Raw genomic sequence first — 22,986 nt, 5'->3', positions numbered from 1 at the left:
CCTTTTCAACTGATAGTTGCAGTTGGTACTTTTCTGGATTGGAACAAATCAGTTGTTGTTATGTTCTATTTTACTAAAAATCTCAATAAAAATATTTGAAATGAAAATCAAATCAGTTGTTGAGGTTAAAGGGTTATATGTACGCTCTGAAAAATTATCAACAATTTTGCAAAATAACATTTGTTTAGACTATAATAGGAGAATTAATGAATATGTAGAAGTCACTATAGCCAAGATTTAAGCATTTAACAAACCCCCTCTTCTAAGAAACTGCACTAGTATTTTTTAGCGCAGAAAGCCACGCTGAATGGCCCATGCTGCTTCCGACGCACATTGAGTTCCTATGAGCGTTGAGAGCAGCATGGGCCATTCAGTGCAGCTCCCTGCTATAGAAACTGCGAACACAGTTTTGTCGAAGAGGGGGAAGTGTGTGATTTGGAGTGGATTGCATCAGGCCTTAAAGTTATCTAACATAGTAACATAGTAGATGACGGCAGATAAAGACCCGAATGTTCCATCCAGTCTGCCTTACTGCCGAAATCTCCGTCAAAACTGACTCCAGCCCATCTACATCCTCCCAGCCATTGAAGCCCTCCCCAGCCCATCCTTTTCCAAACGGCCATATACAGACAGACAGAGACCCTGCAAGGCTGCCCAGTACTGGCCTTAGTTCAATATTTACTATTATTTTCTGATTCTAGATACTCTGTGTTCATCCCATGCTTCTTTGAACTCAGTCACCGTTTTCCTCTCCACCACCTCTCTCGGGAGCGCATTCCATGCATCCACCACCCTCTCTGTAATGTAGAATTTCCTAACATTGTTCTTGAATCTACCACTCCTCAACCTCAAATTATGTCCTCTGGTTTTACCATTTTTCTTTCTCTGGAAAAGATTTTGTTCTACGTTAATACCCTTCAAGTATTTGAACGTCTGAATCATATCTCCCCTGTCCCTCCTTTCCTCTAGGGCAGGGGTGTCCAATGTCGGTCCTCGAGGGCCGCAATCCAGTCGGGTTTTCAGGATTTCCCCAATGAATATGCATGAGATCTATTAGCATACAATGAAAGCAGTGCATGCAAATAGACCTCATGTATATTCATTGGGGAAATCCTGAAAATCCGACTGGACTGCGGCCCTCGAGGACTGACATTGGACACCCCTGCTCTAGGGTATACATATTCAGGGCTTCCAGTCTCTCCTCATATGTCTTCTGGCGCAAGCCTCCTATCATTTTCCGGGTTTTGAAAAGCCTCCTCAAATCGTGTCGGGCAGGGAGGAAATCCATTCGTGCGTGTGATGTCATCGTATGGCATCTGCACATGGAAGGATTTCCTCCCTGACAAGAGTAGGCATCGGAGGTGGGGCTAAGGAGGGGCTAGGATGGGACTGGGGGCAGGATTAGGGCGCTACAGGGCAGGGATGGGTGGAACTGGGTGGGTCTAGGGCAGGGGTGGGCAACTCTGGTCCTCAAGGGCTGGAATCCAGTCGGGTTTTCAGGATTTCCCCAATGAATATGCATGAGATCTATTTGCATGCACTGCTTTCAATACATATTCACTGGGAAAATCCTGAAAACCCGACTGGATTCTGGCCTTTGAGGATCGGAGTTGCTCACCCCTGGTCTAGGGGGTTCAGATTTTCTGAATGGAAAATCTGGCAACCCTAATTATGGCTGTTAGATGGACGGTGTTTGGGGACTTAGATGTTTTTAAAAATAATACTCCTCCATATTACACATGTCTTTGTTATTTTTTTAAGGGTGTAGGTTACTGACAAATGTCATCTAGGAAACTTTCCTTTGAGGCACTCTGTACAGAGTTTAAACACAAGAGGGAATGAAACAGCCTATTAATGGTCCCTACACAGTATGTTCTGGCCTTGTACGCACCACAATATCTTTTGCTCACCTTGAGTGTTTTGTTGTGTCTCTGTAGCTCCCGACAGAGGCTCTCGAGTTTGCTACGGGAGAGGATAGCTCTGCTGTGCTCACTCTGCAGCTGGTCTTTCTCCTTCATGATTTGTGCAAGCCTCTTTTGCACCTGTCTTAGCTGTTTTTGCTCTGTGCGATGCTCCTCTAGCTGAAAAATGCAACATTTTTCACACAACACTTTTAATAAATGGAATGAAATCAGCAATTTCTGGTGGTAACATTCAGTTGGCGATAGTGGGTTTTTGTTTTTGTTTTTAACTGACTCTGATAGACTAAATTACTACTACAACTACTGTTTATAATTTCTATAGCGCTAAAAGGTATACGCAACACTGTATATTTAACATTCAATGGACGGTCCCTGCTCAGAAGAGCTTACAATCTAATTTGGACATAGAGATAGGACAACTGAGGGTTGAGGAGTTTCTAGCAGAAGGAATAATATGATGGGTAAAAGTTTCTGATAGTGAGTGGGAGTGAAAAGTTGAAATCAGTTCATAAAAAGTAGGCTTTTAGCTTGGATTTGAATACTGTTAGAGATGAAGCATGACGTATTGACTCTGGCAGCCTGTTCCAGGCATATGGCACAACAAGAAAAAAGCTGCATGATAAGCATGGAGCCTCTGAGACCCATGCGTGCCTCCAAGGCTTTGCCAGTCACGCCCCCTATGACACAATATTATGCAACAGAGGGGGTATAACCAGCAGGGACTTGGAGGCGCGCATGGACAGTAGGAGTGGGGAGAAGCAGCAGCAGCTGAAAGACAGCCATTAGGGAGGCACCACTGAAGTGGTTGAGGGCACTTCATGCTGCTCCAAAAATTTAGTTGTCTGATGCGACCTCCTCAATTTGCCTAATGATATGGCCGCCCCTGCTAATCACTGTAGTATTACATACCATGCAAGTCCTTTATTGCTCCCATTAGCACCATCTTGATGCAATTTTATCTGCCTGAACTTGCAACATTCAGTTGGTCTGATGTTAGGAGAGTTGTGACATCGGAACAAGCCAATATAACCTTTCATAAATGGTCCAGGAGAAGTCTGCTGAGCCAAGTGACCAACTGCCAAGCTATTCTTTTTTATTTTGTTGCAAGTTGCTTTAAATAATCCACCTAGCTGTTTACTTCACTCTGATCTCTCGGTCACAAGATTGGACATCTTTGAAGCCATGCAAAATATATATGTTGCTATCAAGTGGCAAGAGCTATGTGCATCCTGATTTTTTCGTAATATTTCACAGCACTGAACATTGGCCTGCTGCTCTGGGGTGCCAGTTGATCCCTTTCATCCAAGCAGTTCTTCTTACATACAGTGATTGCAATTCAACTAGTGGCCTATGCTGTATCCCAGCTTCGTTAATCCATAATTTGCATTTGAGTTTGTATTGCATTTAAAATTTTATTTGGCATCTTTACCACCCAGGAGTTAACAAAAATTAAAAATTACATTTCCTTCCCTTAAGTGTAAAAATAGAACTTTCAAGAGATACAGCCACTCTTTCATTTTCAAACTAACTGAGCTCTGGAATGAGCTATCGCTTTCACTTAGAAGTTTAGACTCTTTTGTTCTATTCCGGAAAGCTTTGAAAACCTTCTTGTTTACCAAGCATTTTGGAAACTAAGCCATTCTAGTTTACATTCTTTGTTATGTTTATGTATTATGCTTACATTATTGTAAACCGAGTTGAGCTCCTTTCGGTTGAAGACCCGGTCTATAAAATTAAGTTTTAGTTTTGTTTAGTTTACCTTAGGTCAATTTGCTGATGACATCTGCTGATGTCCAGCATTGGACTTGTATGTCAATACAGCAGACCCTCAATATTCGCAGGGCAGAGCCGGCCCGCGAATATTGAAATATTGCAGATAACTTTCAGGGCCGGCCCTGACTGCGTCCCGGACCTTTCCCAGAATTAGGATAGGAGCGATCTTCCTATGCTCCTGTCCCATGCAGAGATGTCATCAAAATGGCTGCCATGAGTTCCCGTTGGCTGCCATTTTGATGATGACTCTGCACGGGGCAGGAGCGTAGGAAGATTGCTCTTGCCCCGCATCGCCGCTAGATCACCAGTTAAGGTCCAGGATGCAGCATTTCTAAAAAAAAATCACGAATAACCAAATCTGTGGGTACTGAAACCGTGGATTTGGAGAGGGTACTGTACTACTGATTCTCCACTAAAGGCCACTAGTATAGTAGATACGAGGGCTACAGATAATTTCCTCAAACTAAACAAGCAAAAATCTAAAATCATCTGGTTTGGAGATTACGATGACATCCTTTGTAAATGTTTCCAATTTCTAACTGGAGAAACTCTCCAAATTAAAAATAAATCCAAAGTTTTAGTGTTATACTAGACTTGGGATTAACTATGAAGAATCAAGTAAATTTTCTTATTAGGAAGGTATTCCATATGTTACATCAGTTATGCAATAATTAAATAATCTTTAGACCACAATAGCTTTTGTACCATAGCTCAGGCTATATTGTTACCTCAAACTGATTACTGCAATTCACTATATGAGGGCATCACAAAGAAATTTCAGAATCAAAGTCATCTCCTGCAAAATTTAATAGCTAGACTGATTAGTTGTCTAAAAAGATTTGACAGAATAACTCCTCCATTACATGCTCTGCATTGGCTATCGATTCAGAGAACAAAAACCAAAAGAGACTGTGGAGAACGATGTTCTTGATATTACTTTATTGGTGTATTATTCCAAGACAATAAGGGCCTGATTCTGTAAAGGGTGCCTAATGGCTCCTAAGTTCTGCCTAAAGTTAAGCGGGAGCTAGGCATCCAAACTAAGTGGTTAATGAGCAATTTAAGGGTCTTAACAAGTAATAATTGGCAGATGGGCATCCTGAGGATGTGGATGCGAGTTTCAAGACATGTCCACAATTCAGTAGGTGCCCTTTGGGAAAAACTGCACCTAACCATATAGGCGTGAGTGTGACGTGGGCATGGCATGGGAGAGGCTTCAATGTGGATGTCTTTTCACTCATTAACATATATTTGGGCACCATAGTACATCTATCTAATGTGGAAATTGTAGGCAAATGAAAACCAGGTCTACTTTTCAGTGTGGTTTGGGCTTTAGATAGATGTGAGTTCTATGGACGGAATTTAGGCGGGCTTTGTAAATAGGGTTTAGGGATTTATTTTTGCTTTATTAAGCTAAAAATACATTTAATAAGCCACCACATAAACAGGGCACATCAATACAAACATATTACATGCCAGACCTACTAGTTTTCTGTCCAAACAGCAATGTTATTTGCTAATTACAGCACATGAAAAACACAGCTTTAGGTTTCTTGCTCAAAAACAACCCTTTTTTTCTCACAAAACAGTGCTCTAATGAGCTCATTCTTCAAAGAGATGCAACCACATGACATAAATATATATATTGAACAGATAACTTCATTTGTAAAAGGGCAAAAACAGTAAAAACAAATTCAGACCTTAGCATGGCTTCTAGTTCATTGCAAATGGAGGTGTGCAGCTGCATAATGGTGACCTCATTTTGAGATCATCAAGGTGCACCTGCACGGTAGAATGCCACAATTAAAATAGGAAGCCTCAGCCCCACCACTCCACTGCAAAATTGTTATTTTGTTGCGAGAAGATTTGTGTGGCTCTTCATCATTGGCCGTCCTTGTTATATAGTATTCTAAGGTGTTTTGTTTATATTTCCCATTCACACAAGTGCTTCAATAAATAATTCAATAAATAGTGCTAAATGTTTCTATTTTGTAATGGTACTTAGCTTGCGTTATCCAACTTGAACACAGCCAAAAGCTCAGGAGTCTGACCCGACATGTTTCGCATAAAAATGCTTTGTCAAGGGTCCCCCGAGTGTGCTGCTGTCATCCGACTCCAAAAAAAGTAAGAGATGTCGGATGACAGCAGCACACTCGGGGGACCCTTGACAAAGCATTTTTATGCGAAACATGTCGGGTCAGACTCCTGAGCTTTTGGCTGTGTTCAAGTTGGATAACGCAAGCTAAGTACCATTACAAAATAGAAACATTTAGCACTATTTATTGAATTATTTATTGAAGCACTTTTGTGAATGGGAAATATAAACAAAACACCTTAGAATACTATATAACAAGGATGGCCAATGATGAAGAGCCACACAAATCTTCTCGTAACAAAATAACAATTTTGCGGTGGAGTGGTGGGGCTGAGGCTTCCTTTAAAGAATAGTGGAAAAAGTAAGTGTAGTCCAGATAGCAGCACAATTCCCATAGCACGGTATTTGTGCATGGAAACTTATACTAACGTACATCATTCTGGACATTTATATATATAAAAGGTTATGGGCCCATAGTTCACAATTAAAATAGGAACATGTGCAGGGGGGAAGTTGTTTGGGACTCAAACCCAGAACCTCTGGAAGATGAGCACAGGACTTTTACCCATTGAGCCACAACTGCTTCTTTATAGTCAGGGGGTTTCTACCATGAGAGCTTGGGATATCCTAACCATGTGATGGTACCTTAGCATATCATTATGCTATGATATCACAGGGCAGTCAGAGACATAATGAAGAGCACAGAAGGAAGAACATAATACTTTATCAATCTGAGATTTATTGTCCATAATGACACCTAAATCCTTTTCCTTAGCGGTGCAGCTGGAATTGAATTACAGCTATAAAAAGCAAACCATCCTGATAGATCCATTGAAGTACAGGTTGAGCCAGCCCTGATTTTACCCTCACTGCATGCAGTGGAAATAAAACCAAGACTGGTTCAGATTGCTTCTAATGACCTGGAGTTTTCTGGTAGCTCATAAGCTTTTCTAAGAGCAGGAACTGCAGGATAGTCTAGTCCAAACATGACTGAGGAAAACTTCAATTTCTACATAAGCAGTATCATATGCATTCATTTGTCTTTTGTTTCTTTTTTACTATTTTCTAAGGGCTTCAGAAGTGCCAGTTGTTAGCCAAGTGTTTTCAATGACTAAGAACATACATATGGCAGTGGCCTCCTCACTAGCCCTGTGATTTTTAATTCATACTTAAATATTTTAAAGTTCTCTGTGCTCTAGTAATAAAAGCTAATCAACACTAAAACTTATCTTTATAGTATTCTCTTGTTCACATCGGGAAGGGACCTGTCATTTTGACATGTTTCGTCCAAAGGCTGTTTCAAGAAAAGTCTCCCCTTCTATATTTTCTCTGCACCATCCCGATCTACTTGTTGTTTGTGAGGAAAACTTCAAGGCATAATATGTATTTATTGCCTATTGAGCAGAGACTATTAAGTCTCACCTTAAAAAACCCCTATTCTATTTTAAGGAAGTATAGTAATGTCTGTATACAGTCAATGTGGGTCCAAAACAAAAGATACTGTGGAGTCTGATGTTACTAATGCAGACTTTATTACATCGAGAAGATAATCCACAATCTTTGGAACAATGAAAATCATCCACAACTCTAATCAATGAAGAGGACCCAACAGTAACACTCGAGGAAAGCACTCACCTACGCTAGGCGTAGGTTGTCATATCTACTGATTCTTTGGAGAGACCAATCAAGACCCCTTGAGGAAGACATTAAGGTCGAAACACGGTCTGTGTTGGGTCCTCTTCATTGATTAGAGTTGTGGATGATCTTCATTATTCCAAATATTGTGGATTATCTTCTCAAATATAATAAAGTCTGCATCAGTAACTGCAGACTCCACAGTATGTTTTGTTTTGGACTTTCATTCTTCTGTGGATTCAAAAGGTCAACTCTTTGGCTGCAGTCAATGTGAACCAGAATTGCTCTACCTGGAGGGTGGCTGCCTATCAATCTGAAGATATGTGTATGACTGGAAAATAGCATGCTGAGAGACTGAATGAGATATCTAGTTGATGGGAGGGGATATTTTTGGAAGGCAGAATGTACAGGCTGAAATAAAGCTCTGATGTTAGGATTCCATTGGACACCCCGTATGTGAGATATTAATTCTAAATCTGGTATAATCCCAGATGAGGTTAGGATATCGTCAGCTACATGTTATGTGTGACAGCTGTGATATTTAGTGGTGCACCAATATTTATGTAATGTTCATCCCCTCTCTGTTTTATCTTTCACAATAACTTAATACATTAAAATGAGTCAAACTGATCAATATAGCCAAGTCTTACTGACCAGTTCTGCATATTTTTTAAATAAAACTTCCAGCTTCTCCTCAGGTGTGCCTAGCTTGTTTAGGTTTTGCATCAGCAGGGTAGCTTCTTTTCCTGGTAAAAAACACAAAGCAGTATTACAGAAGGATGCCATTAACACGACATATGGGGAAACAAGAGGCATACTTTGACAGAATTAATGTTTGATATGTATTTGAACTGATATCTTTGTAATGTATACTATGTAAGAACTTTGTAAAATTCAGACTTCTAGTATTTGATTGTCATCTCATGTTTCTTCTTGTTCTTTAATTTTACTTTTCTTATACTTTAAGAATGGCTCATTATATTACATAGACTCTGGCAAATATCTGTAATATTGTTTATTATTAAAACTAATAAAAAAACATTGAACTTAAAAAAAAAAAAACTTCACATTTAGAAAATGTACTTCAAATGCATCCATTTTCAACATAGTAGATAATGATAAATCTGTCCATCCAGTCTGTCCAGTAATTCCTGGTCATACAGCTAAGGATTTAGCAAACCTGACAGTCATAGCTGCTTGTAGGATGCCACTCTTTGGGCCCCTTTTATAAAGCTGCGGCAATGTACTCAAACCCATTCAATTCCTATGAGCTTCGGTGCATTTTCTGCAGCAGCATCGCTACTGCGGCTTTATAAAAGGGGCCCTTGATTTGAAGCCAAAAGTATCTTAATCCTTTTCCACCGGAATGTATTACTCTAGGTGAGTGTTGTGCAACACCATTTTCCAGACACTATTGGGGAGAGGGGCATAATCAAACTTTAAACGTCCAAAAACCAGCCTAAGTCAGCACTTGGACGTCCTAATAGCCGATAATCAAAACAAGCTTTCTAGATGTTGAGCAGCACTTCTAAGCTGCTGTGCGTCCAGAGCTCACGGGGGCGTGTTGGGAGGTGAGTTATGGGAGGGAATCAGGAGGGCTTCCACCTGGACATACCAAAGCAATAATCATAGCTTTTCCAGGACATCCTAGGTGGAACTTACATGCCGGGACCTAGACCAAAGTAAAACAGATCTAAGTGTCCCAAAGGTAAACAAACTGACAAGAAGACCACTGGCGATTTTGAGCCAATCAGGGCCTTAGACCCCTCCCACTGCATCCCAAGACCCATCATTCGCAGCATGTGGCCCTGTAGGCAGGAGTTAGTGGGCTTCCCTTGTGCAGATTTTGCAGTGCTAGGTATGGGGGTGTCCAGTGATGTGGGGGTGTTGCCTGAAGTCAGGTGGTGTCTGGTGATGGGGGGGGCAGGAATGTGGAGGGATGTGGAGGTGATGTTGGAGAGGGGGAGGGGGTGTAGGGCTCCAGCTGATCCTGACAGGGGAAATCCCCTTCTGCTGAGCTGGCAGGAATCCCCAAAACTGACTCAGCTGATGGCGATCAGCCATAACTTGCTTTTGTGCATTTTTCATGTGGATGTTTTTATTTTTGAAAAATGGCCAAAAAAGGTAGATATCCTAAGGACCAAAATTTATACCTATGTCATTTTCAAAAATAAAAGATAGACGTCTGGCAGCTTTGAAAATGGACGTTTGTAATCTTGAGTTTGTGGACGACCTGCCCAAAACGTCCAATCTTAGATTTATACCTCCTATCAAAAATGCTCCTCCACAGGGGGGGGGGCACTACTGAACCCGCGAGGAATGGCAGCGTGAGATCGGAGCTCCTGCACCTGATATACAGAATCGATATTCTACTCTTAGAAAATCAGTCTTTTTCATCTCAAAAGCAAACTGAGTGACATTTCATCAGTCACAGCTCAATATTTGCGCTGCACAAAAGGCAACAATGGCAGATAAGAAGGTTAGTAAAAGACACAAACCTGAGCCGACATCGCCATCTAATACGCCACTACCTGAGTCTAATGCAGATAGCAATCGTGAAATCCTGGCAGAACTCAAAGAGTTGAAGGAGCTGGTAACTGACACAAAATCAGAGACGATTGAAATAAATGAGAAGATCACTAACTTAACGTTGGAGTTCTTTCTGCTGCAGACTCGTGTCACCACACTGGAAAACAAGATGGACGCGACCACCAGCAACGTGGTGGAACTCCGAAAGCATGCTCAATGCGCTGGAAAGAGAGCTTGAGATCAGCAATAACTGATTGAGAAGAAGTAATTTCAGAATTCTTGGGTTACCGGAAGAGATTCCGGATCGCGATCTTATTAAACACCTTGAAACATGGCTCCCGAAAATACTTGACATCACCTTTCAAAAAGATTTTGAAATCGAAAGGGCACATCGTGTACCATCCTACCGTACCTCTAATGGTCGATATCCTAGACCAGTGGTGGTGAAACTTCTCCGGTATCAACAAGTGTTTGATATCATGCAACGCGCCAAAATCCTTGCTGAAACACGAGGGAGCCACCATACTTTTCATTCCTGACCTCAGCAAGACGACGGCCTACAAATGTAAACAGCTCCTGTCTTACAGGCCTCAACTGAAACAACTCAATGCAAAATATGGGCTTCTCTACCCGGCCAGAATGAGGGTGACTTTCAACAACCAGATGAAGGATTTCATCAACCCGGAAGATCTTGCAGCTTTCATCGAACAACATTCTCCAACTCCCATACATCAGATTTGACTTGTGCTATGTACCACTATGCACAAAGTTCCTGCACTGAAAGTTCTGCATGTCTCACTCACTGTTAGTTCAGCAACAAGTTACAGCATGCTGCCTCACAATTTAAATGATATTCAACTATATTGCATGAGTAGTTTATCTGTGCACTGTATCAGTTTCTGTACTTGTGGGTGCTCTGTCCCCTGCCACTCTTTGCTTTCTATTTTAGCTGCACTCACTATAGGCTCTTCAAAGATGTTATCATCGCTATTTCACTGTGTTCTTCCTTGCATGATGTTATTTCTCACAATTGCTGCAAAGTTTATTATTTTCTCGAAAATTTTCTTTATGTGTATATATGGGTTCACCATTTCTAACAACTTATGTTTGTATCAAAATTGGACATTCATTCTTGAGCTTGCTTATGTCACTTAAGATATTGTCTTTATTGCCTTGTTGCCTTGTTATGTTCTTCTTTTTTCGAATCGCACTGTATGTAATTCATCTATCTGTTGTGAACCGCCTTGAACTCCCTGGGTATGGCGGTATACAAAATAAAATATTATTATTATTAATATTAAACGCTAAAGGGCTTAACAATAAGATTAAAGTAAAAAAAATCTTATCCTATTCTGAACGCTTTACCCCAGACATCATCCTGCTTCAAGAGTCTCATTTAGATGAGAATGCATCTAAGAAAATAAAATTGCCTTGGGCGCTGCCAATCTATTTTTTTCCTGCAGTAGAAAAAAAGGGGGAAGTGTTAACTATCATTAGAAATCGACTGGGTCTAACAGTATTCTCATCCTCCACAGATTTAAATGGGAGATGGGTAAAGCTTACCATATTGTGTGGTAAATCAAAATTTACAGTTTATAATATATACGCTCCGAATGCAGACAGTCCTGAATTCTTCCATGAGATCTCAGCATCAGTTCTCACTGATAATGATTCCCAAATTATCCTTGGTGGTGATTTTAATTTGGCGATTGATCCTATCAAAGATCGTAAATCTCAAGTTGGTTACAAAAAAATTGAGATCTTGGTATGCTTTCCATCAAATGTTTGAATCCCTGCATTTGTCTGATATATGGAGAATCATGCACCCTACCCATATCTTTCATATTCCCGGATTGATTACTTCCTTCTAATTAATTCTTTAATCCCAGATTACTTCCTTCTAAGTAATTCTTTAAACCTGGATATTGTAGATTCCAATATACAACCAATCACCATTTCGGATCATGCTGTCATTACCTTAACATTTAATATCAAATCCCCTTCTGTCCCACCTAAGCAATGGAGGTTTAACTCCGCTCTCCTACACGACACTAAGTTCACAGAACACGTTAGAGCTGCTATCTTGGATTATTTCCTTATTAATCAACCTGAACATATATCCTGGTGCAGCTGGTGGGATGCTTTCAAAGCATACATTAGAGGAATCATCATCACATATGTGGCTCATAAATACAAATCCCAGAGGAACAAAATAAGTCAACTAGAATCGGAAATCAAATATCTGGAATCTCTACACCAACAAACACCACTGGACATGACTTTACTGAATAACCTGGGTAAATTAAAATTCCAATACAATGTCCAATTAAGCAAATCTGCAGCTCACACCATATTTCAGAAATCTGCCTCTTACTTTGCTGAAAACAACAAATGTGGACACCTCCTGGCTGCATCCCTAAAAAATAGAGAGGACAAATCTTCCATAGCCAGTATAATATTAGATGATACTTCAATACTTACTGAATCATCTGACATATCACAAACTTTCATGGATTATTATCGTATACTTTATACCACAGAACTGAATAAAACTCCCCTCGCCTTCTCTTTTTTGGATAATCTTCCTCACCCTATGTTGGACTCTTCGGATACCAACTTACTAGACACACCTATTACAATTGAAGAACTATCTCGAGTCATAAACACAATGGCTCCTGGTAAATCCCCAGGACCCGATGGCTTAACTGTGAAATTTTACAAGGAATTTCAAGAAGTTTTATTACCTCATTACCTACAATACATTGAATATCTTATAGAGTCTGGTAACATTTCTGGATCATTCACGGAAGCAACAATCATTGTCTTGCCGAAGGCAGGCAAGGACCCGAAACACATCCCAAATTACAGACCACTATCCTTAATAAATGTGGACGCGAAAATTTATGCCAAAGTCCTTTCATCCAGAATATAATCGGTCATCACCAAACTTATAGAACCTGATCAATGTGGCTTCATTACTGGACGATATTCCTCAGACAATACCTATACGTTTTCCAATATTATTTCCCTCCTGCATAATCAACTTTCTCCTAATGAACAACGACTTGTGTCCATAGGTCTAGACACTGAGAAGGCATTCGACAGAGTTGAATGGCCCTTCTTATTCCAAGTATTGAATTGATTCGGTTTCTCTCCTAGTTTCATCTGAAAAATGAGAATACTTTATACCTCCCCTACTACTAGAATCTGTATAAATGGTAAATTGTCCTCCACATTTACTCCTAGTAGGGGTACCAGACAGGATGTCCACTTTCGCCACTTCTATTCGATATTGCTTTGGAACCCCTACTGATTGCCTTCCGAAACAACCCTTCTATACATGGGTTCCATCATAATGGTCAAGAACTGAAAATATCAGCTTATGCAGATGACATATTGCTGTACGTTACCCAGGCCTCTCTATCACATGTTCTATCCACGATCGAGAGCTATTCACTGGAATCTGGATATAAACTCAACATGGGTAAATCCATAATTATGCCCATAAATTGTCCTGAAGCCAAATATAAGGTCGCGCAGTATGGCTTTCAGTGGTCTGACTCGAAAATGAAATATTTAGGGGTATACCTGGGTCCAACTATTGAGGAATCACTTCAGCTCAATGCTGAATTTCTATTAGAAAATGTAAAATCCCTTATACATAAATGATCCCCACTCAATCTTTCATGGTGGGGTAGATTAGAGTCAATTCGTATGGTAGTTTCCCCTAAAATAACATATGTTTTAAATATGCTCCCATTTCTCCTCCCTAAACAAGTATACAAACAAATGGACACATTACTATCCCAATTCCTCTGGAACAAGAAACAACCACGGATTGCCTTATCTAAACTAAAGGCTATCAGTGGAGTGAATTTTCCTTGTTTCCGTCAGTATCATCATGCCTTTATTCTTCGACATTGGACTCAAACGCTACCGAGTTACACCAAAGGTTCTTTGCCTGCCTGGGCCAAACTGGAACAGGCTTCATATGGACAGGTCAATTTGCAGTGCATTGCTTGCTTACCTTTATCAAAACAAGATAAAATGGATCATATTCTTGCTTCTTTGAAGATGGCTGTGGCAGCAGTCGACTCTAACTTACCAGTTCCATGGTCTAAATCTAAAATGATTCCCATATGGAATAATCCACAAATTAAAATAGAAGACAAAATGATCGCATGGTCTAAATGGCAACAAAGTGGAATTTGGTTTCTTCAGGATCTCATAGACCAAGATCGTTGGCTTTCCTTTACAGAGCTCTCCAATAAATTTCACCTTCAATCAAATCAATACTTCCATTGGTTGCAAATTTGCCATTGTTTACTGAAAACGTTCCCTAATAGGTCACTCTCCAAGTCTCCTTTCCTATATTACTCAAATTTCTAACATGGGTGGTAAAGCTTCCTTATGGTATAAAATGCTCCAAATGGCGATATATGATGCTCCACTCACTACTGAGAACAAATAGTTTCAAGAATTGAATTTACCATCCGATGCAATAGATTGGACCACAGTTTGGACTCATTTTTTAAGTCCATTAGGTCAGCTTCACTATTACAATCCATCTATTTTTTTACTTCACAAAGCCACATGGACCCCTCTTCTCTCTCATAAAATTGACTCAGCGTTGTCACCTAATTGCTGGTCCTGTCAACAAAAGCCTGGCACATTAATGTACCTCTTATTTACATGTAATCATCTCACCGATTACTGGTCCAAGGTCTGGAGCACCATATGTTCCATCCTAGACATCGTAGAAACTTTAACCTTTCCCGTAATAGTCTTGATGGCTCATGGCCTTCACACTCTGTTGGATATGTGTAAGAGTAAATTGTTTACCCTTTTAATGGCACTAGCTATTCAAAATATTCTTTATAACTGGAAAGATCTAACTAAGGTTGACTTCCATACTTGGTGGAATCATGTTTGCTTGACTGGAAAGTATGAGAAGGTATTAGCTGAGAGAAATAATAAACTTCTCCAATATGAACTAATATGGGCACCACTCTTGAGTTACTGTGAATCTTAAATATATGGAAATCTCCCTTTAGACACTACATCGTTTATTACCGATTTATAATATTTCCTTTATTTCTTTCTATTATACTGTACACTGAATATACCCATATATATGCTTTGTTTTTATATATTTTTCATGTACACAGTGTTTTTGTACTTTACAATTGTTACATATTGTTGTACTTTATCTTTGATAACCAATAAAATATTTTTGAACAACAACAAAAAAATGTTCCTCCACAGGGCTGATATTCAGACTGAGGGAGTTAGCGGAGCTAACTCCTGCAGTTGGAAACAAACCCAGATATGAAAGGCCAGATCATATCTGCTGATTGGCATTGCATTTCTGGACTATTTTCAGCCACTTTCGACATAAAGCGGGTTAAGCTGGCCAAGTCATAGCAACCAAAGATAAACCTGCTATTTATTTATTTATTTAATTTATTTTCTATCCTGATCTCCCCAAAAAGCTCAGAACGGGTTACAGGTTAACATACATAATATACAATTAACAGGTTACAATTATTATACAGTTCATTCTGGCCGTTAAACGTAGCTGGTCTGCCAATGAATATTGGTAATAATTGGCTATGTCATAACAATAAAATAACATAAGAATAGCCATACTGGGTCAGACCAATGGTCCATCTAGCTAGAGAATGACACAGTGACAGAATTTGTCCCTGTCCCCACAGTTAATCATGGGAAACCATCCCTATGTCATTCTTTAAGGAGAGAGGGAAGAGTATGAATGGGCCACTGACCCTCAAGTCTTGCATTGAAGAATGCTGGTGTAGAAGGACTGAGGTTGAGATAAAGAATGACAAGAGATGGTTTCCCATGGGGACAGGGACAAATTCTGTCCCCGTGCCAATCTAGTTTCCACAGTGGCTACAAGTATTTGGCAAAAACCCAAATAGTATGAACATTCCATGCTACCGATCCCAGGGCAAGCAGTGGCTTCCCCCATGTCTGTTTGAATTGCAGACTATGGACTTTTCCTCCAGGAACTTTTCTAAACCCTTTTAAAACCCAGCTACATTAACCGCTGTTACCATATCCTCTGGTGCAACATAGCCTGTAACCAGGCTAGCCCATAAAGTCCAACCTCAGACAGATGACCTATCAAAAATTCCCCTCGCAGTATAAGCTTTGCATCAGGGCAGGCAGTTTGAATATTGACCCTAAAACTTTGAAAAATAGGCTATCTCCCAATGAATATTCACACTTAGCGCTATTAAACTGGCTAGGAACAGCTTCTGGTTGGTTATATAACCCTGAATATCGGGCAGTATGTTTTTGTATCCCCTATTATAACTCCTTGCACTGAACTCAAGTCTCTTAGAATAACCTTTAGAGTTCTATTGTCTTAATGGTCAATTTCAGAACAAGCATCTAAGAGCCCACATTTTTAGGGCTAAAGGGACCTTGAGAAATTCTATAAGAAAAGGATCTTAATTCTATATTTGGTCTGTAAAAGGACTTGGGGGGAAAAAGGCAAAGCTGTAAGATTGATTGACCACCCCTGATGACTTCAGCTTCACATGAAGCAACCAATTATAGAAACACAGTAGGACAGAGTTCCTGAGTTGAGATATTTGCATAACTTATAGTTAATGTAGTTAATGAACAATTTTTCCTAAAAACAAGCGAGTCATTTTTATTCTTTCCCACCCAATGAAATGTTAGAAGGAAATTATGCATAGTAAGAGACTATCTGCCAGTGTTTCTGTCCCTCTGGAGACAAAATAATGACCAGCAAACTTAACAGAATAGGACCACTTTTGGCACTGATGAAAAGTAAAAAAAAAAAAAAAGACATATTAATTTAAAAATGGGCCGGATCAGACTGGAGAGTTCCAGAGAAATAAATCCCCCCCCCCCAATATGGTACAATGCATTTCTATAGGAGAGGAAGTTCCAGAAGTTTCAGCATAGACACTTTGATACATAAGAGTGGGTAGAGAATTCCTGTTTTCAAACTTTCCTCTCCTCTTTCTTTTAATAACTTGGCAATAATTCCATGAGATATATTCTTCATGCTTTCCTACCATATAACCCTTCCTCCTGCTTCCATACTCTCCTCCATGCTTGGATGCCTCTTTGTGAAATGTATTTAAACGTTTTCTTTGCTGCAAATTCTTAATAGTGAAAGAACAGTGTAGTTTTTACATGAGTTAATAATTAAAAACACAAAGGAAATCAATTGCATTAGCACTTAACGTTCAAAAGGGCAACTATGATAAAAGGAAGAAAAATGGTTTTAAAAGAAGCAGCTGTAAAGGTGCCAGACACTATATTCTGCTGGCTGCGATCAGCATTTTGATGACCACCATTAGTGCTAAACCCAGAAATTTTATGACGACCAAGATGGTTTCGGGAGCAGATGTGAGCGCAAAGCGACTCTCTAAATGAAACCTTAAGCAGACGCCGATAGTTACCTTGGTGTGTTTTTTCATCTTCTTTTTTTCCTCTTCAATGGTGGGGAAATGAAAAGGGAGTACCCGGCCAGGTCCTCCAGCGACTGGGAACCCACGGTGACTGCTGCAGAAAACTATTCCAGAAGTAACTTTGCACCATGCAACAAAGAACCTGTCAACTTCAGGAGGGACACCTGAACCAAAGGTGGACCTTAGTTTAGAATGGGTTTCTCTGAGGCCAGATTGGGGCCAGGTTCCGCTCCAACCTGGAAGGGAGAGCCTGGCAGGCACGGAGAGTGTTAACTCCTCTTGAGAAGGGGGACCGGCGTTAACCCTTGGAGGAGCAGTGAGAGAGAAACTGTTGGGAGAGATTGGTCCCACTGAAGCCTTGATATTGGCATCCTACGAAGTGGTTGTAGGAACTTCAACCATCCGGAGGGAAAACATACAATTTGGAGATATGGTGAAGCCTAAAGTACGGTAGTCAATTTGGACGCACTATGGAAGGATATTGAAATCATGGACTCCAACCTGAGGAAGGCAGTGACTACACTATGGAATGATTGTGCTTCTATCAATTCCACGGTGACTACCCAAGGTGAATTGCTGAGAGAACACAGTGAGAAATATCCAAAAATATGAAAAACAGATTAATCAAATTATAAGTTTAGAAACTGAAATTATTAAGGAAAGATCTTTTATCCAGAAAAAGTTAGAATTTATGGAAAATAAACAAAGGAGAAATAATTTGAGAATGTTGAACTTTCCAAAATCCATGGAGATATATGAGAGAGATATTGTTAATTTCTGCGGAGAATTTATCTCCAATATTGAGAGCTCAATATATCTCTATTGGGAATAAAACAGGAAGTTCAACCCCTACTGATATGGCGGGAAGAGTTGATGGTGAGATGAATCTAACAAAATTTCTGGAAAATTCTTTGAAAATAATTACAGAGAAGACTACCCTTAACATGACATTTGCTTTAGACTTTGATAGGGACTTAATTCTTCGGACCTATTTCAGACATATCAATGAGCAATTTCTAGGTTCAACAGTACATTTGTTTCCTGATATATCTGAAGTAACACAGAAAAGAAGGAAGGACCTGTTGGCATATAGACCTACCCCTCTTCTATTAAACTAGAGTCGTTTAATAGCAGAGACCCCTAGAATCCTTGCCTTGGGAACATCCTTCATATTAAATTTCTAGCAATATGTTGTGTTTCATAGGTGGTAAAAATTATCTGGTTTTTTTTTTTAATCAAAGCAATTTCTAGACTTTATTGTGGCTAAAGAAGGGGGAGGAGTAATGATAAAGTTGATAGTCTCTTCTATAGCTTAAAACGAACCGGCTGCCGACTCTGTACTCTTGTCACTGCCCCCATTTTTGAAATGTAAACTTTTTTCTTGTTTTCTTTTTTTTTTTCTTGGTCTCTATAATTGTGGACTAAGGCCTAGATTCACTAAGGGCAGGATCGGATCGGATCCGTGAGGGATCCGATCCGTGTCAGGGAGGCTGATTTACGAATCGCCCTTATGCAAATGAGGGTGATCGTAATCACGTCCCCAACTGACCGCCCAGATCGCTCTGTAGCAATCTCGATGCGTGCACAGACCATCTGTAGATGATCTGTGCATGCTTAAAGAGCAGCAACCTTTTTAAAAAACTTTTTAGCCAGCCCAGCATGCCCATGGTTTTAACCTGCTTTAAACCCGTGGGTTAAAACCACGGGATCACACTACAGGGGAAGGCCGGGGCAGAGAGATGACCTATGGAAAATGCTCCTCACAGTATAAGCCTTGCATCAGGGCAGGCAGTTTGAATACTGACCCTAAAACTTTGAAAAATAGGAAAGTTATGGTGCTATTTAAAAGCCAGTAGAGGGCACCAAAATATCATCACAGACTTTTTAGCATGAAACTAAAAGAATATAAGAAGTACATAAGCATTGCCATACTGGGACAGACCAAAGGTTAGTCAAGCCCAGTATCCTGTTTCTAACCATTGCCAATCCAGGCCACAAGTAACTGGCAAGATCCCAAAAGAGTAAAACAGAGTTTATGCTGCTTATCCTAAAAATAAGCAGTGGATTTTCCCGTCCATCTTTTAGGGCTCCTTTTACAAAGGCGCGCTAAAATGCCCCACGCGCTAGCCGCTACTGCCTCCTTTTAAGCAGGCGGTAGTTTTATGGCTAGCGTACGCTATAGCACGTGCTAATCTTGTACGTGCGCTAAAAACGCCAGCGCACCTTAGTAAAAGGAAACCTTAGTGGCTTATGGACTTTTCTTAGGAAATTATCCAAACCATTTTAAGCTCAGCTAACTACTAAATTTACCACATTCTCTAGCACTGAATTCCAAAGTTTAATTACATGTTGAGTGAAGAAATATTTTCTCTAATTTGATTTAAATGTATTACTTAGGGCTCCTTTTACAAAGCTGCGATAGCGTTTTTAGCGCGCGCTAAACCCACGCTACGTGGGTAGAACTAACGCCAGCTCAATGATAGCGTTAGCATCTAGCGTGCGCGCTAAAACCACTAGCACAGCTTTGTAAAAGGAGCCCTTAGTAGCTTCATTGTGTTGCCCTAGTAGTATTTTTGGAAACAGCAAACAAGTGATTCATGTCTACCCATTACACTCCAATCAGTATTTTATCTCCCGTGAGCTGTCTCTTCTCCAAGCTGAAGATTCTTAGCCTCTTTAGCTTTTCCTTATAGGGAAGTCATCCCATCCCCTTTATCAGTTTCATCATCCCTCTCTGTACATTTTCTAATTCTGCTATATATTTTTTTGAGTTGTGGTGACCAGAGTTCCAGAGTTACATGAAAAATGTGTTGAATAGTTATGTTTTGGGGTTATTAATATCATTATAAGCATATTCATTTTGTGGATCTGATGATTTTATAAATGGCCTTGGGCTGAACTTTGTTTTTAGGGAGGTTGTAGTATATATGCCATAATTTAAAAGCCGATAATGAGGTCACAGGAAGCAGCTCATGGGAGAGGACATGCATTGAGGAAACCTCGTAACTTTAGCTTCAGAAATAATAATCATAATCATTTATTTATAACCCATTATATCACTGTGGAGAAAACTTAACTTGGCAAAAAGCAAACTTACACTAATGGACAAACTTATGGGTCAATTTGTGGCCAAAGGGCCTCATCTATTAAACTGCACTAGCAGTTTCTAGTGCGGGGAACCACACTGAATGGCCCACGCTGCTCCCGACGCTCATAGAGTTCCGTTGAGCGTTGGGAGCTGCGCGGGCCATTCAGCGTACTGATAGCCTGGATTTGGCGCTAAGGCCCTGAAGCAGTGGTTACCAGCCATGAAACGATCGTCGGCCTGGCCTGTTTGTGTTTTTACCATTAATCATTCTCGGCTATTTTTTGCTCCCACCTGCTAACTTTAATCTAACTTTAATGCTAAGTTTTTGGCCTAAGATGCTTTGGTGGAAGAGTGTGGGTATACCTCTCCGTTTGTCTGAGGCTTTTCTTTGTCCTAAGTCAGGGGTGCCCACACTTTATGGGCTTGCGAGCTACTTTTATAATGACTAAGTCAAAATGATCTACCAACAATAAAATTAAAAAAAAACACAAAGCACACTGAAAGGCAGAGAAAATGTTAATTATTCATATTCCGGGTTTTTTCAAAGAGGTCACGGCAGATGACTCTATGCAATGTCACCTCAGTAACAAAATACAAAAATAGACAAATACACCCCCTCCCTTTTTACTAAACCACAATAGTAGGTTTTAGCACAGGGAGTGACGCTGAATGCCTCGCGCTGCTCTCAATGCTCATAGGCTCTCTGTGCTAAAAAACGCTATTGCGGTTTAATAAAAGGGAGCCATAGTGCAAAATATAGACAGCAGATATAAATTCTCAAAACCGACACATTTTGATCACTAAATTGAAAATAAAATCATTTTTCCTACCTTTGCTGTTTGGTGATTTCATGAGTCTCTGGTTGCACTTTCTTCTTCTGACTGTGCATCCAATCTTTCTTCCTTTCTCTCAGCCTCCTGTATGTTTCCTCTCCTCCAGACCTCATTCTCTCCCCCAACTTTTTCTTTCTGTCTCCCTGTTCCCCCTTCTTTCTGTCTCCCTGTCTGCCCCCTTTCTTTCTTTCTCCGTGCCCTCCCCCAAGCCACTCAGTTTGCTGCCACCGCCATCGGGGAACAGCCCCCAAGCCACCGCCGTCCCAAGCTTTCCCTGCAGAAGCGTCGTGCTGACCAGCATTCTGCTCCCTGACGTCAATTCTGACGTAGGAGAGGAAGTTCCGGGCCAACAAGGCATTTCTCCTCATTTCATCCAGCCTGAGCCCCATCTCTCCTTGATCCAGCATTTCCCTTCTGTGTCTGTCAGAATTACCGTTCCACCTATTTTCCAGCATCACCCTTCTTTGTGTCCATCTCACCTATATCCCTTTCTCACCACTTTTTCAGAATCTTCATTTGTCTCTGTCCTTGTCTTTACCCCATGTTCACCATTTGCCCTTTCAATGTCTTTATCTCCCCCCCCCACACTTTTTCAGCATTACTTCTATGTCTCTATTTCACCTCCTCTTCATGTCCCCTCTGTATCTCTATCCTTATTCAGTAGGTCCTGCTTACCTTTTCTCTTCTTTGTGTCTTTTTTCAGCTTTCCCCCCTTTTCCTTTGTTACTGCACCCGGTAGCCAGAATCTTTCCACCCTCCCTTCACTCCGGCCCAGCCCAGTATGAAATATTTCCTTTTGTTTCCCTCCCCTCTCTCTTTCTCTCTCTCTTCTCCTCCCTCACCCACGAGTCCTGCATCTGGCCCTCTCCCTTCTACCTGCACCTGGCAACACCCCCCTGCTCCGCGGCTCTCTTCAGCAACTCGTCAGCAGCGGTGATCAAGACAAGCTGCCGACATCGAGGCCTTCCCTCTACGAGTCCCACCTTTGTGGAAAAAGGAAGTTGAAAGAAGCGGGACTCGCAGAGGGTAGGCCCCGACGTCAGAAGCTTGTGTCGATCGCTGCTGCTGAGTTGCCGAAGAGAGCCGTGGAGCAGGGTGTGTGGCCGGAAGCAGGTAGAAGGGAGAGGGAGATAGGAAGGCTGTAGAAGCTCCGGAGCATGACACCGACCCCGGCCAGGATGATTTCTTTTTCAGGCTGCTGCTGCCGCTGCCGCTGCCACGCTCCCCTCTTCCCCCCCCCCCCCCGAAATGACAAAAACAGCCTAAAGTGGATGCCCGGCGTGGCGTCTTTGACGTCGGGGAGAGGAAGGCTGATACGCCCGGTAGATCGGGACGGCAACACGAGTCTTTCACGGAGCCCGGGATGGGCTCTGCGATCGACTCACGTTGCCTTCCTGAGCTACCGGTAGATCGCGATCGACGCGTTGGGCACCCCTGTCCTAAGTAATAAGCTAGCTTTCTTGGCTTGTGTGGTACTTTTGTTTTGGAGTGATAGTTTTGAATATTAGTAAAAAATAATGACATAGGCTCATATTCTATAAATGGCGCCATGTTAGGTGTCGGTAGGCGCTCTTCCAGCACCTAATTTAAGTGGAGAATGCTGTTTAAAAATAAAATAAGCGGTCCTTTTACTAAGACA

At 40.9% G+C, this 22,986-nt stretch overlaps 1 protein-coding gene across 1 annotated transcript in view; it reads right to left on the bottom strand.

Annotated features, from left to right (window-relative positions):
- Positions 1–22,986, bottom strand: part of TXLNB (taxilin beta) — a 77,426-nt gene that overhangs the window by 35,249 nt on the left and 19,191 nt on the right. Inside the window, exons 3-4 of the mRNA XM_033935495.1 lie at positions 8,080–8,171; positions 1,911–2,081 (exon numbers count right to left, since the gene is read on the bottom strand). Of these exons, the coding sequence (XP_033791386.1) occupies positions 1,911–2,081; positions 8,080–8,171 (263 nt within the window). The remainder of the gene's footprint in view (positions 1–1,910; positions 2,082–8,079; positions 8,172–22,986) is intronic.

Source organism: Geotrypetes seraphini, chromosome 3 (assembly GCF_902459505.1).
Source record: "Geotrypetes seraphini chromosome 3, aGeoSer1.1, whole genome shotgun sequence".
In the NCBI taxonomy this organism is placed as follows: Eukaryota; Metazoa; Chordata; class Amphibia; order Gymnophiona; family Dermophiidae; genus Geotrypetes; species Geotrypetes seraphini.
The sequence above is the reverse complement of the archived record's forward strand: the minus strand, read 5'-3'. Positions and strand labels throughout refer to the sequence as shown.